We start from the raw sequence: 14,360 nt of genomic DNA on the forward strand, positions 1-14,360 counted from the left end.
GTGAGAACTATGGCATTGTCATCACGAAGATCATAAACTAGGCATCTATAGCCATCAAAAATCACTCTAAAACGTGAAGTAGCAATTGCTGGAATTGAAATCAAGTTGACTTCAATTCCAGGCACAAAAAGAACATTTGTCAGAGTGACAGGATGGCTTGAAATGGATGTGAGCTGCACATCTCTGACTCCTATTACAGCATATGAAGCATTATTAGCACATGTAACAGTCCCCCCTCGAGGTGCATCAGCTAAAGATGAAACAACTGTCTGCAAGATGTGACATGCTTGGAAGCACCACTATCAAAGTACCATGACTGAGCATCATTAGCAGTAAAGAATGCATCAGCTTTGGAGGGATCAAATGAGCAATGGACAGCCCATGCCCAATCATCCTGAAGAGCATGTGCATGTGAAGCATCTTCTGGCTCATGGGATTCAATAGCATGTGAGGCATTAACTGTCAATCCTGCTTTCTTTTTCTCCGAAGCAATGCGCTTCCTGCATTCTAAAATGTCATGTCCAGGCTTCCTTTCTTCTCTGCCTCTCCTTCAGGGATGAGGTGGCATTTTCAGCCGCCACCTGGAATTTTTGGTTGCTGATTCTGAGCTGTTTTTTCTCACGCTTGACATGATGTACTCCAGTACTTGAGCTTGCTCTGTGGTTTTTATTCATACTTAATGAAGTACTTTTCTTGCAAAAAAAAAGAATGTCACACCCTAACCCGCAATGCGACGAGTGTTCACTAGAAGCCTACGTTAAAGCCAGAACTTGTAGTAGGGCTCTGTGCCTAGAATGATCCTCTAACAACAAGCTTGCTTGGAAGGGGGAAGATCCTAATTTCACAAAAGAAAAGAAAGAATATAGCTATTGTTCAACATAAGGATAGATCACAGTTTGAATAATTCCCTCATATAGTAAAGGTTTAGGGTAGGATAACTTTCTCTTAATAAACATACCTGAAATTACGTAACTTTCATAACATTTACCTTATTTTTTGGGCATGAAGTCAGTAAGCCTTAGGCCTATTCCTGGGTTCAGTAAACTGAATGAAAATCAATTAGGTGCATCCATCAAGAGGGCAGTCAAAGGTAGGCCACGATCTTGAAGCTACAACTGAGAAAAGTCCATCAATATTGAGACTTAAGAAAGATACCTGCTCAAACCGGAATGAAGTGAGTTGTTGAGCTCCATGAGCAGATCCCGCTCATCCGCAAGTCGTGCTGCATTAGCCACTGTAGCTTCTAGCTGCACTTGTAATTTGGCTTGAGCTTGTTCCATTTCAGCAATCCGTGCTGATGTTTCCTCATCTAGACTACCAGTATAGAGCGAGAAATTTATTTGGAGCATTAAAACACATTCAAAGGTCAGAGCATTAAAATGCATTCAAAGGTCAACATCTAAATCTCAAATACTTCAGATACTTAAACTGAACTAATAAATAGCACGTAAATATATGCACAACGAAAAGGAAAGTAAAGCTAGTGAGTCGGGGGAAGCGGGTGAGGCTGCGTGCAAAGAAATGAGAGAGAATTTTTAAAATTTACAGATCCTATCCCTTTCAAGATGGAAATATTTTCCCAGAAGTTTGAATCAAAGATCTTAAAAAACCTGGAAATTTTTAGAAGACCAAAAAATTTCCTTTCTGCATCAGAAAATCAACATGGTATCGGAACTTGAAGATGCAGTCTTTTATATGTTCCTAAGCACTTAGAACACTTTCCAAATAGTGTTCTAGTGTGAGCTTCACCAATCCACAAAACTGTTCTCTCTCCTGCTCATTTGAGCAAAGTTTGAGCAAAAGATTAAAAAAGATGACGAGCTTCATGAATCCACAAAGTTGTCTCTCCTGCCCAATTTAGCAAACTTTTCAAATGGTGTTCTAGTATGAGCTTCACAGATCCATAAAGGATGGACAGAAAATACAAGAGCCGAAGATAAGACAGGGGGACGGAAACAGGGGGTGGGAAGAGCAAGGACTGGAAGACAGGGCACGGGTGGAAGGAGGAGGGGGGGATGGGAAGGGACGGGGTGGGTGGAGGGCTGGTGAGCGGGCAGGATGCAGGGATGGAAGGCACACTGGGATGGTGAGAGCTAGCAGGGAGGAGGGAACCAAGGAGGCAGGAAGTGCAAGTCCTTAGGCCTCAGTATTGACCTTACCTCCCAGGAGTTATATATAAAGCATATCCTCAGGACTCAATGGTATGAGACCTTGAGGTATCCTGAAGCATGATCTCAATGCATATGACAAATGTATCCAGGGATATCAGGGTCTTTTGATAAATCTGTCCGCTGTGGTATAGATGATGTGATGTGCATCACTTGGGATTTGTGGTAAGTGTCTAATGCTCTGTTTAGGTCCTTTAGCTATGTAGCTACTGCAACAGATTTGATATTGATAAGTTGGCTCCTCTGATATGTTGATAAACACAAGGCTGAGGCATCAAAAGAAGAGACTTTCTATTTCCAAGGGATTTCCAAAGCCTCCTCCGAGTCTTCAAGGTGATCTGAAAGCTAACCCAATCATGAGCTCAACCTCTTGCAGTTATCTGAAATTTTCTGCCAATAATTACCTTAAAGTCAAAAAAAGGAAGACCCTTCGTGTGCTTGTGTGCAATAATCCACTCCCAATTGCCCGATTCCAAAGTAAGAAACTTTATGGAGATACCCCTGAAAAGCCAAAACCACTAAATACCAAGAGGAATATTCTCCGGATGAGGGTCTATGTACCCGGGAGAAGTAAAATAACACTGCTCAACAAAGCCCAGTACTCTGATTTTCTCCAAGTGTGCATCAATAACCACATTAAAACCAAAGGATCTGACCAATACGGCTCTAGATTGCACATTGAAGACCTAAGTGTCCCCACCTCTATCCCACAAGAGAGCTATGACCTAAAGAGGGACACTTATGCCTGAAAATGCACCCATCCAGCTGCCCCTCTCCCCGAGCTCCTCTGCTTCCCCCTCTCCTTTCTTTATTTCTTTCTTTCTTTCCTTCTCTCTCCTCCCTCTCCTCAGCCAGCCCTCCTCCGTCTCCCTCCCTCCCTCCCTCCCTCCCTGCCCCTCCCCTGCCTCTTCTCCCCCCTCTCCCCCACCTCCCTCACCCTCTCCCTCCTCCCTCCTTCTCTACAGTGAGACGGAGGCACATGTAGCTCTACAGTGCCCCCGATATGCACATATCAGGGAGGACTACCAGCAAATACTGGGGGACTCCGCTCGGTTGACATCAGTTCTCTCCACTGCCTCTCCGGCAGCATTGGGATCTTTTGTCACTCGTCTTTTTACCTGTCGTCACGAACTCATGACTCCTTACCCCTCTCCTTGACGAGACTCTTTTTACATTGTATCGAGACGGGTCCCATGGGTCATTTTTGGCCCCCCGAGGACGCTAATAAATTCTACTTCTACTTCTACTTCTCTGCCACTACACCCGCCTCTCCTCCCTCCTCCTCTGCCCCCTTCCCCCTCCTCTAGGCCCACAGCCTCCCCTCCCCCTTCTCCGCCCTTTCTCCTCCTCCTACTCCCTCCCCCTTCCCCACCTTCTTCTCCCCCCTTCTCTGCCCACCTCACCCGGTTATCCTACCTCCTCCTAGCCTCCAACTCCCTCTCCCCTGCCCCCTTTCCTCTCCTCTCAGCCTCCCTTCCCCCGCCCCCTTCCTCTCCAATTAGCCCTCACTCTAAGCCACCCTTCCCCCGCTCCCTTCCTCTCCTTTCAGCCTCTCCCTCATCCACTTTCAGCCCTCTTCTCTTTTCCCTTTTAGTGTATTCCACACTTTGTCCCACAGGCCCGCGAAGGCTCCCGCGGACATTAATATTTCTTTCTTTCTTTCTTTCTTTCTTTCTCAGCTCTCCTCCCTCCTCCTTCCTCTCCTTTCCCGCAGCAATAGAGGTTGGCGGACAGATCTTCAAAGGGATCGAATCGGCCTCTTCACCCTGATTGACGAATGGCTTCCCATTCAGTCAATCCTAAACCGCTTCCACCGGCCACGAGACAAGTAACCTTTTCTAAAGACGAGTTGCACCAACTCAAAAAAGATGTAGAGCTGGAAAGCTCTACTTCTCTTCATGCCGGGGTTATTGGATCCCATCCCTCCAGGCTACAAGCCAGAGATTGGATGCTAGTAGCGTTACTTGGGGACCTTGCAGCCCATCTCACTGACGTCCGCTTATTGGGATGTGGGTTCTTCCCCATGTGGTTTGACACTCCAGAGTCTGCGGCCACAGTGCAAAAAGCTAACCCTTTGATGCTAGGCTCCAGAAGGAACTTCATCTCACAGTTCTGTTTGGGCTTTGACCCTGTTGAGGAGGATAACCAAATCTTTTTCCTCTTCATCAAGTTTCCTGGCCTCCCTCAGGTTTATCACCATCTCCTTCCTTCCATTGGTGCTGCATTTGGTCTAGTCACAGAGATCCCCCCCTCCCTGGCATGCCCTCTTCTGCACAGCAGAGGCAGTCAGTCTAATGGGGTGCCTAGAGTTAGGGTCTTAGTCACGGACCCTAATATTGCGGATGACCATATCATGCTTCAGCATCCAAATGGTTCCTTCTTTCACCAGAGAGTTGAGATCACAGGAAAGCAGGACCAGTGTAGGATATGTAGAGCCCTTGGGCACTTTGCCAGAGATTGCCTAAGGAAAAAGAAAAGACCCAAAAGGTCTTATGGTGCAGCTCCTCCTCGTACCACTCCTTCGGCACCATTTGCACGTTCCGCACCTTCGACATATGCTACTAGACCTTTGACAGCACGTCCAAGACCTTTGGCTTCAGCTCCTCGTCCAGGACCATCACATCCAGCATGTCTTGGACCTTTAGCACGTCCTCCCTGTTGGGTACCAGTGAGGGTTGTTGCTCCTACTTCTCCACATGAGGATGCCCCTAGTGCCACGAACCTTGCTAATAAGGCCTTAAGTGTGGGCTGCTCTGTACCTTTGATCCATGAATCCAAGAATCAAAAAAACAGCAGTGTACACTCCAAGAAACCCCAATCTTGGTAAAACCAAGGTTACAATCTCCAACACATCCAAGGCAGCCACACATAGATTTGAAGTAGTATACATGAGACAATAGTTGGGTTTGATTGATAATCCAGTCAAGGCCAATCAACTGAGCTACATTTTCGTTGCCATGTCGAGGACTATCTGAGGCGGGGGGTGTAGGGCAGCCTCTGCATGGCTACCATGTGTCCAAGGAAGCGCCGAGTATGGGGGGTCCCACTCCCTGACCTCCTAGCCACGCATATCTCCCCACTTCCCAAAAAGAGCCGGCTAGGATAGTGGGGAGGGTCTGAAGTCTTCTTTATAGCCAAGGACCCACAAGAGTCACCATTGTATATGGGATTTCTATCCCCCATTTTTCACGTGTGACCAACGCATCTAGGAGCCTCAATACCCCTTTAATCTTTTATATATCCAAGGTGCCACCATAAGGAGGGTCAGGACCACACAACAAGGCCCATAATTCCAACCCATGGGCCTAACCCCACGAATGTAGAACTACCAATCAGATGTTGTACACCCATTCAGGGCCCTAACAGCCAATCATATGTGGTCGCCCACTAAGGGCCCAGGCCGCCAATCAATACTACACAGTCCACTGATGCAGGCTATCAATTCCCGTGCCTAGTCTTCACATCATAGATGTACACACAGCACACGAGGGTTATCACTTCCCACGTGTGCAGTCACCATAGAATCACGCACGTACGTGGCTTTCAACAAACATTCGCCATCGTCGTCGCCACATGTCATCACCACAGTCCGTAGGGCAACCGCCTACTCTGATACCACTGTAGGGCAGCCTCTGTATGGCTGCCACGTGTCCAAGGAAGCACCGAGTACGAGGGTCCCACTCCCCCTCCTCCTAGCCATGCATATCTCACCATTTTCTAAAAAGAGCCGGCTAGGATAGTGGGGAGGGTCTGAAGTCTTCTTTATATCCAAGGACCCACAAGAGTCACCATTGTATATGGGATTTCTATCCCCCATTTTCCACATGTTACCACGTGTCTGAAACGGATTGTCACCAGAAAGCAAGACACATGATGCGTCGACTCCATGTCCTCTACTACTGTGAAGCCATTGTACCAAGGAAAAACGTAAACAAGGTGCAAGCCAAGATAGATGGGGCTCTTCTCTACCAGTGCTAGGGTGGTGTCGGGTGAGCAAAGTTGGAGAAGAAAGACTCCTCGCCCGTAGATGGTGACCTCCTGAATATGGTCTCCCTCTAGTGCTAAACTTGCATGTAACCAATCTCTGATCTTACTCCTAGAAGGTGTGAACCCTACTATTTGACCCACTATTGCCTTGTCCGTGAGGGACTAAACTGCATTCTTAACCTGTTGCTTATCCTAAGGAGAGAGTAAAACCTTAATTTTTGGGGGAGTCGAAGGTGTTGCCATTGAGCCCTTCTAGCCAAACAAGTGTCACAATCAAGGCTTCTTTCTCTGAGGCATAAACAATTAACCCGAAGCTGCGTGAAGGAAGAGGAGGGTCGAAAAAAGGAAAAAGGAAAGCTCCAACAGAGACCATGCGGAGAGGGATGGGGGAGAAAGAACGGGAGGACGAAGGGGACCGGGGGGGGCAAAGCAAGAAGGCAGGGAGAGGAGTTGGAGGTGAGGGAGACAGGGGGGAGAAAGAAATGGAGACGAAAGAGGAGGCAGGCGAGAAGAGGCAAGAGGAGGAGATGGAGGCTGGCGGAGGCGAAGGGATGGAAGCGAAGGCGAGGGAGGAGATGGAATAGGGTGGAGAGTTGGAGGCGGGCGGAGAAGATGGCGGGGGGAAGAATAGCAGAAGGCGGTGGAGATGGGGGCAAAGGAAGAGGGCGGAAGAGGAGAAGGCGGGAGGCAGAGATGGCTAGAGGCAGAGAAAGTGCTAGAGGCGGAAGAGATGAAGGAAGGCGGGGGGGCTGAAGGGCAAGGAAGAAAGTGGGAGGAGGAGACGGCTGAGGCAAGGGAGGAGGCGGAGCAGTTCAGGAGTGCAGCTCCAATCCTCTAACTAAACCTCTAACTAAACTGCACTTCAAGAGGGGATTCTTGTGTTTTCTTAGATCTTAGACTTTCTCCCTGAGAAAGCATATAAAGGGCATTGATAAGTAGTCTTCTAATCCAAGGGAGCAAGAACAACTACTTGGCATCTCTAACTATCCTTGTTTTTTATGAGGAGGAGCAGGGTCCAAAGAATGATCCTGTCCAAAAGAGAAAGGAGCATTACTCCTTTTTTGCTCGGGTCCTTTCTTCCAAATGCCGAAAGAAGAAATGCCACTAATCTTAATGACCTGAAATCTTTGTCAAAAAAGAGAGCCGTCTGGTCATTGAAGTATGTTGTGATCATCAGAAACGTTAGGATCGGAAACAATGACCCTAACATGAGGGACCCATCAAACCTGACTGCCTCTACTGTCAAAGAAGGCAACCCAGGGAGTGGAGAAACCTCCATGTGATGACTCTGAAAAAGGCTCCATTGGTGAGGATGATCCGGTGATATACCTATGGAATGCCCCAAAACTTGATGAACAAAGAGGTGATCCTCCTATCCTCTTCTACTAGGTCAAAACCCCAAGGCAAAAGGAGAAGGGAGAACAAAGGAAGCTAACAGAGAGAGGAGTGAGGGAGAGGTATTGGAGAAGGAGGGAAGGGGCTGGGAAGGAAGGGAAACTAAAAGGAAGACGACAAAAGGGGAAGGGAAGGAGGGTGGAGGGGCTAAGAAGGAAGACAAAAGGGCTTGTGACAAAAAGCTGATAGAAGGAAGGAATAGGCGGGTTATATGGAGAAGGCAATGGGGCTGTACGGGCACCATACAAGCTGTATGGCAGGAGGTGGGGGCTGGGAAGGAGGGCAGAGAGGCTAGGGAGGAGGGTGACAGGAAGGGGGGCAAGGAGGGGCAAAAATGAGGCAAGGGGCAGCGGGTAGCACATCGACAAGCAGAGAGAGGAGCGGTGTTTTTTATTCTTTTAGTGGTGGAGGGAAAAAATAAAATGACTTATGCCTACTTACTTGAGCTATGCATCAGAACCAAGACAAAAGAGTTGTCCTGACATGCATAGCAGTGTTCGCCCATTTATCTTCCTAAAAAAGATTAGATATGAAACAAGTAAAATAGACACTAAATCACTAATAAAGAGCTTATGCAAGACTTTTTATGTAGCTGTAATACATGTTTTCTTACCATCTCACCTTGAAGGATATTGGAGTCATGAACCTGTTTCGCACCCTGAGCTTCTTGTGATGATTTGAATCTTTTGCTCGATGTCAACGTGCTACTTATGCTGTGTTGAATTCCATCCAGCTTTGTAGCCATGTTCAGTATTCTTGACTTGACATATTTAAGCTCTTCTTGAAGCTCTTCTACTATGCCAATCTATAGATAAAAAGAAACCTTGAATTAGAAACGCTGTCTAACATAGGACGTATGTATTTTTCACAGGCATGGTTTTTGTACCTGTGAATGAGCATACTTCCATGTGTTTGCAGAACATGCATGTTTGTAAAATGGGGAATGGAATTCTAACCATATGTAAAATAGGGATGGAATTCCAATCATTTAGTATGCTGAACAAATAAAAGAAATCACTTAAGTACATATCTAAATTGTTGGAACCAGGCCAGGTGAAGGGCTCCCAAACGTAGAAGTTCCATTTAAGCAGTTACTCATGGCCGACATGTAGCTTCTATGCACCACCTGCAGCCATATGCGGCTTCCATGCACCACCTGCTTGAATTTTCCTATGAAGTTAGAAGTAGAGCACCCAATGTCAACCGTGGAACTCCTTGCTTAATTTAAGTTAAACGTCACATCATAAACTTCAAACTCATCCAGTCACTGAAGTGACCTTTTCCATTCACTTTTAGTCAGTTCCAATCTCTTAACTCGCTCTTGGAGGTAGATATTGGCTTGGGACCTCCAAACTTATCCATTGACTTTGAACCTCATGTGACTTTTGGAGATGCAACAGCCCACAAAGCAGTAGTTTTTTAGCCTTTGGATCCACCAAAAATTGTTTCGGTCAGTCTTTAGGGAGAGCATGAGCTGGGAGCCGGAGACAAAAAGAGAGATGGAAGAGAAGTACATCTGTTAGAGAGACGGTTTCTCGGAGCATCACAGTTGGCCAATACATAGAGAGAGTCAGACATTGGAGGATCACATCTCTTGCTTTAGTCCTAGGAGGCTCCATTGATGACATCACCACAAGATTCTTTGTAGAGGTTTAGTGGTGGCCTTATTTCGTCAAAGGGAGAGCCAAAGATAGGAGGTGCTCGTCTCACATGGCAGTCTCAAGAGGTCCCAGTTGCAAAATTACAGCAGGATGGGCTTCTCCTCCCAGTAGTCAGATCAGATGACCCATTCACATCTCAGGTGGCCTTATCAGACATACTTACAGGAGCAGCTCATGCTTTCGTCACTTGTCACAGTCCACACAACCTTGTCACTCTATGCTGATTTTTGTACCATGCGGAGCCTCATCCGTGACTTTGTCGCTTTTACATGAGCCCCACTGTCTTTGCTGGTCAGAGGTCTTATGCACATGTGGTCTCACAGTTTCTTGATAGGTTGGATGCTTGGGAGTCCCTTGGGGGGCAGAGATGGAGGGAGATAGTTATGCTCCATAGTCTCCTCCCACTGTTGCCATCCTAGTACTTGCCCCAAAGATTCACTTCACTTATAACCAGGAGAGGGACTAGGGTTCCCATGCAGTCTCTCTCTTCAGGTCTTGCTTCCAGCTTGGGAAGGGATGCATTGCCGTAGATTAGTGTTTTCAAGATAGGTAGTAGGTTGGCAGACAGAGATCTTACCTCTACCCTCTGGTCTCCTTGTCACAAGGTGCTAGAGAGAAGGGCTATCGCAGACTTGAGACGATCATAGTTCTTTGATGAACAATTGGGCGGGTTTGAGAAGTATCTAGGCTCTATGGTTTCTACCAGGGAGGGCCATACCTTACACTCTACTTCATATGGTTTAAGATCACATAGGAGCAAGTTATGGGTGTCAGAGCAGGTTGATAGCAAGATTGCTGGGCACACAAGACACAAACTTCTACTGTCCATAGTTTGGTCGGATCTCAAATTCACTTAGGTCAATGGATACTTTGGTTGGGCTTTGGAGGGTGAGCGTTTCTTTTTTTGTTCTTCACAATCCTTGGCAACATTTTCTTAGACTGTTAGGCCGCGTTGGTTTGACATTCGGGACCTCACTTTGAGATGGTGTCCGAGGCTATAGAGGGTGGCAAGACTTAGGAAACAATGGATTTTGAACCGGGTATGGATGAGCGGGCAACCCGCATGCTGTAGCTGCAAGCCCACTAGATGTCAAGTCCAGTGCTGAAGTAGGCACTACTCCCATTCAAGTGGTCGAAGTGGCTGTTTCTGATGAAGACATCATTCCAAGAGGAGAAGAGGGGCTGTCTTGACCTTGATAAGCTTCTGAGGAGCCCTCGTCCTTTGTACTTTCCTCTTTCACCCATTCCAAGAGGAGAAGAGGGGCTGTCTTGACCTTGATAAGCTTCTGAGGAGCCCTCGTCCTTTGTACTTTCCTCTTTCACCCGTTCCCCGGCCGCCGCTTTGTACTTCTTCTTTGGAGTCCGGATCTGACCACCACAGATCTTGTTGGTCCAAATCGATGAGAATTTTGATGAAATTACTCGCTTTGGCTATGCAAGGTGATGGTCACATCGGAATGAGAGTCCACAACATGAACACAAGGAGAGACAAGTCATCATGCACCGGAGAGTCATGAACAATCCCCATATACTAAGGAAACAGAAAGGATGAGAGAATGGCCAGGTTGGCCGAAGTACACATCACTGGAACAACAGCCACAAGTCACAAGAGGTGGCCATATCTGCCAAAATACGTAGGCCTATCCCCATAGTGAACATAGAGCTATAATAGGCAAGCTCATAGCTCAAGCCTTTCCACACACTCTCCTCTTGGCGAGCTCATAGCTCCAGCCTCTACCTCTCCTCCTACTCTCCTCCTCGAGGGCGGCCCGCTGAATATTCCAAGCCATGTCCCGCTCATGTATAGCTGATTCTTGCTGTTTTTTCCAGCCCTCTTCTTGCTGCCGAAGCGTCACCTCTGAGGCTCATTGATGTGCTGCTTGGGCTTTTTCAAATTCCATCTTCAAGTGTTGCTGCTGGTAGAGCAATTTATGTGTACAGCCTGTTGAATTAAATAGTGTAGCTCCCAATTGGGTGAAGGTGTCATCCATGATGCGCTGTGCTAGATGCAAGGACCTCTTCAGCCATGCGTATCTGTCACTGAAATTCAGCCGGTCAGCCATGTTTATCACATCTCCCAACGGCTGGCATAGCACTACTAGGGATTCCTATAAAGGGATGGGGAAGGTCTGATCAACATCCTCCTCTTCCAAGCAGACACAATAGCGTTTCTTGTGAAGGAAAACAATTTCCTGTAGTCTGCATTTTGTTACTCTAAAAGGGACACATTGGAGAAGGATGGGCTGGACGAAGCAGCTATATATGATGTCATCATGTCATTTTGATAAAGGGGTGGACAATCAGCTAACGTGGGCAATTTCCCCCCTTCACATACCTGTCCTTCGGGTGTAGCCGCCAGAAAGTCGACCTTGCTCCCATCTATGCACTGTGGAGTGTGTAGGGGGGTCTGTTGTGCTCTCCTTACTATGTTTGGGGCCAATAGTAGAGAAGAATTGCTTGTTGACCCTACCTCCAATCTGAGTCCAAAATGACTCTCTGGCATGAAAGGCATACTCTACTCTCTGATCTAACGGTGACTGCTGATGAGCCCTTGCTGCAGCAAGGCGCCCTTGGATCCAAGCATCTGTAGGCCTTTCTTGCTCTTCTCTCTAAAGAGCTACCAGCTGCTAGCGGATACCAATCTGTCACTTGAGAATTTCACCTCTTGTGACACGAGCAACTAAATGATAGAAGTCGCTAATATCAAAGAGGGCTGCCGCTACATATGTAGGGGATAGCTGCCCACCCTGCATGTGAGATACCCAAATCTGTAACACTTCCTTTGTGAGGCCTTCCTCTGCATAAAAGGCATCTGGAATCCTGATATTGGCAGAACGGCCTCTCACCAGAGGCTCTAAAATCATCAAAACAACCAGAAAATGGTCTCAAGTGGACACCCTTGTGCTAATACATACTGTCCCACCTCTATCTAGAGTCCAATCATCCACATAGAATCTATCAATCCGTGCATGGATAGACATCTGCAACCTCCTATTCGACCAAGAAAACAGAGGTGACTATGGCTGAGTGTGAAAAGCATCATCATACCAAACACCTCTGCCCACTGAATTGAAAGAGGAAGACATCCCAGGCTGCTCTCTCTAGGAAATGAATGCCACCTTCCCTACCCCCTCTTTTGTCTGCGGGCATCTCAACCATGTTGAAATCACCCCCAATAATCCAAGACTCTGCAATGGGGGACCAAGAAAGCAGTTCCTTCCATAGAAGGGCACGATCCCCTCTCAAATTGGGGGCATACAGGTTTTAAAATCCAGCCTTCATTTTTTGGCAGAGGCTCTAGAAATCCCACCGGAACATCGAGCTGCTGCTCCTCCCCACTCCCTTGCTGCCCCCTCTCCCTCAGCCCCTCCCTCCCTCTCTCCCTTGCCCTCAGCCCATCCCCCTCCCCCTCCCTCAGCCCCTCCCTCCCTTCTCCTCCTTTCCCTCTCAGCCCGCCCCATTCCCTTCAGCCCGCTCCCTCTCCTCTCCCTCTCAGCCTGCACCGCCACCCCCTCCCTGCCTCTCAGCCCGCCCCCTCCCTGCCTCTCCTTCCTCTCCCTCTCCTCTCCCTCTCAGCCTGCGCCGCCCCCTCCCTTCCTCTCAGCCCACCCCCTCCCTGCCTCTCAGCCCACCCCCTCCCCGCCTCTCCTTCCTCTCCCTCTCCTCTCCCTCTCAGCCTGCGCCGCCGCCCCCTCCCTCCCTCTCCTTTCCCTCTTCTCCCTCTCCTCTCAGCCCGCCCCCTCCCTGCCTCTCCTTCCTCTCCCTCTCCTCTCCCTAGCCTGCGCACTCCCTCCCTCTCAGCCCGCCCCCTCCCCTTCAGCCTCTAAGCCTCTCCCCTCTACCCCTCCTTGTCCCCTACCCCCGCTCCCTCCTCACCTCCTTTCCCTCTTCTCTACCCCCCTACCTCCGTCTTTTTACTTCCTCATTCTCCCGCAGCATTTTTTGGAGCGGAAGGAGCCCCCAAAATTGTTAGAGTCGGCCTCCACACCTGGCGATGGATATTCCGTCAGCCAATCCTACTCCACCAGTGGCCAGAATCTAGCCATTCTACTTTTGGATTTTGAGAAAGCTTATGACAGAGTAGATTGGGGTTTTTTGGAGGGCACCATTCTACGTTTTGGCTTTACTGATGCTTGGATCAGAGGTGTTTCCTCTTTGTACAAATCAGCCCACAGCCAGGTACTTATTGGTGGGGTAAGGGGTGAGAGATTTCAGATTTCGAGATCAGTCCATCAGGGATGCCCCCTTGCTCCTTTCCTTTTTTTGTTCGTGGCCGAAGCTATGAGTATCTATGTTAGATCTCAAGCTGGCATCTTTGGGCTGAGACTTCCCATCAGAAGGGAAGAGGAGCTACTTAACAGTGAGTTGGCGGATGACACAGCAGTTTACTTGGATGCCACTCCACAGACGCTCACTTCTTTCAGGACAGCATTGGATTTATTTTGCTTGGCAGCAGGGGCGCAAATAAATTGGCATGAATCTAATGGCTTTTGGATCAGTGATGAGGACACTCCAGTTTAGGGGCTTGATATAGGATTCACTTGGGTTCAGAGGGGTGTGCCTGTCAGGTATTTGGGCTGCCAAGTCGGCTTGGATATTTCTCCCACGCAGCAGTTTGCTCCCGTGTTGGAGAGCATCAGGAGGAAGCTCCTTTTTTGAAGCTCAGCCAAGCTGGATCTTGCCTCTAGAGTTGTGGTGGTCAACCAGGTCCTCTTGGCCATGGCCTGGTTTGTTTGTTCATTATGGTGCCGTTCTAGGGACTGCATCATTCAACTCAAGAGACCGATCAGAAACTTTCTTTGGAGTGGGCTTGATGGCACAGCAGATGCCTTAGCCAGGGTGGCTTGGGAGACCCTCATCCTCCCTACACAAGAAGGGGGTCTCAATATTATTGATCCAGATTTACACTGCAGAGCTTTACTATGCAAGATGGTGGTGCGGGGACTTATGCCAGGGCAGGAACCGTGAAAGGACTTTCTTATTAGCAGCATAGTGCACACCTTCTTTAGGAGGAGACTGGATGAGCAGTATTAGGTGGATCTTCACCACAGCACACCTCAGATCACCTTCGTCCCCTCTCATGGTTGCCATTCTGAAAGCTTGGGCCAGTTTCAGGAGCACTCTTCGGAGGATTCCTCCTTCCTCTCGT

At 48.3% G+C, this 14,360-nt stretch overlaps 1 protein-coding gene across 4 annotated transcripts in view; it reads right to left on the reverse strand.

Annotated features, from left to right (window-relative positions):
• LOC147879503 (uncharacterized) overlaps positions 1-14,360 on the reverse strand; it is a 222,604-nt gene that overhangs the window by 71,769 nt on the left and 136,475 nt on the right. For 3 of the 4 annotated variants that reach the window (XM_087371951.1, XM_087371950.1, XM_087371949.1), the window contains 2 exons: positions 8,172-8,355; positions 1,156-1,309 (listed from right to left, as the gene is read on the reverse strand). In XM_087371951.1, coding sequence (XP_087228077.1) covers positions 1,156-1,309; positions 8,172-8,355 — 338 coding nt within the window. Of the gene's footprint in view, positions 1-1,155; positions 1,310-8,163; positions 8,356-14,360 lie in introns of all 4 variants that reach the window. The other variant, XM_087371952.1, reaches the window with a different exon arrangement.

The sequence above is a fragment of the Dipteris shenzhenensis genome, chromosome 33 (genome assembly GCF_047967505.1).
Source record: "Dipteris shenzhenensis isolate YYH24624 ecotype China chromosome 33, Dip_SZ_1.0, whole genome shotgun sequence".
Lineage (NCBI taxonomy): Eukaryota > Viridiplantae > Streptophyta > Polypodiopsida > Gleicheniales > Dipteridaceae > Dipteris > Dipteris shenzhenensis.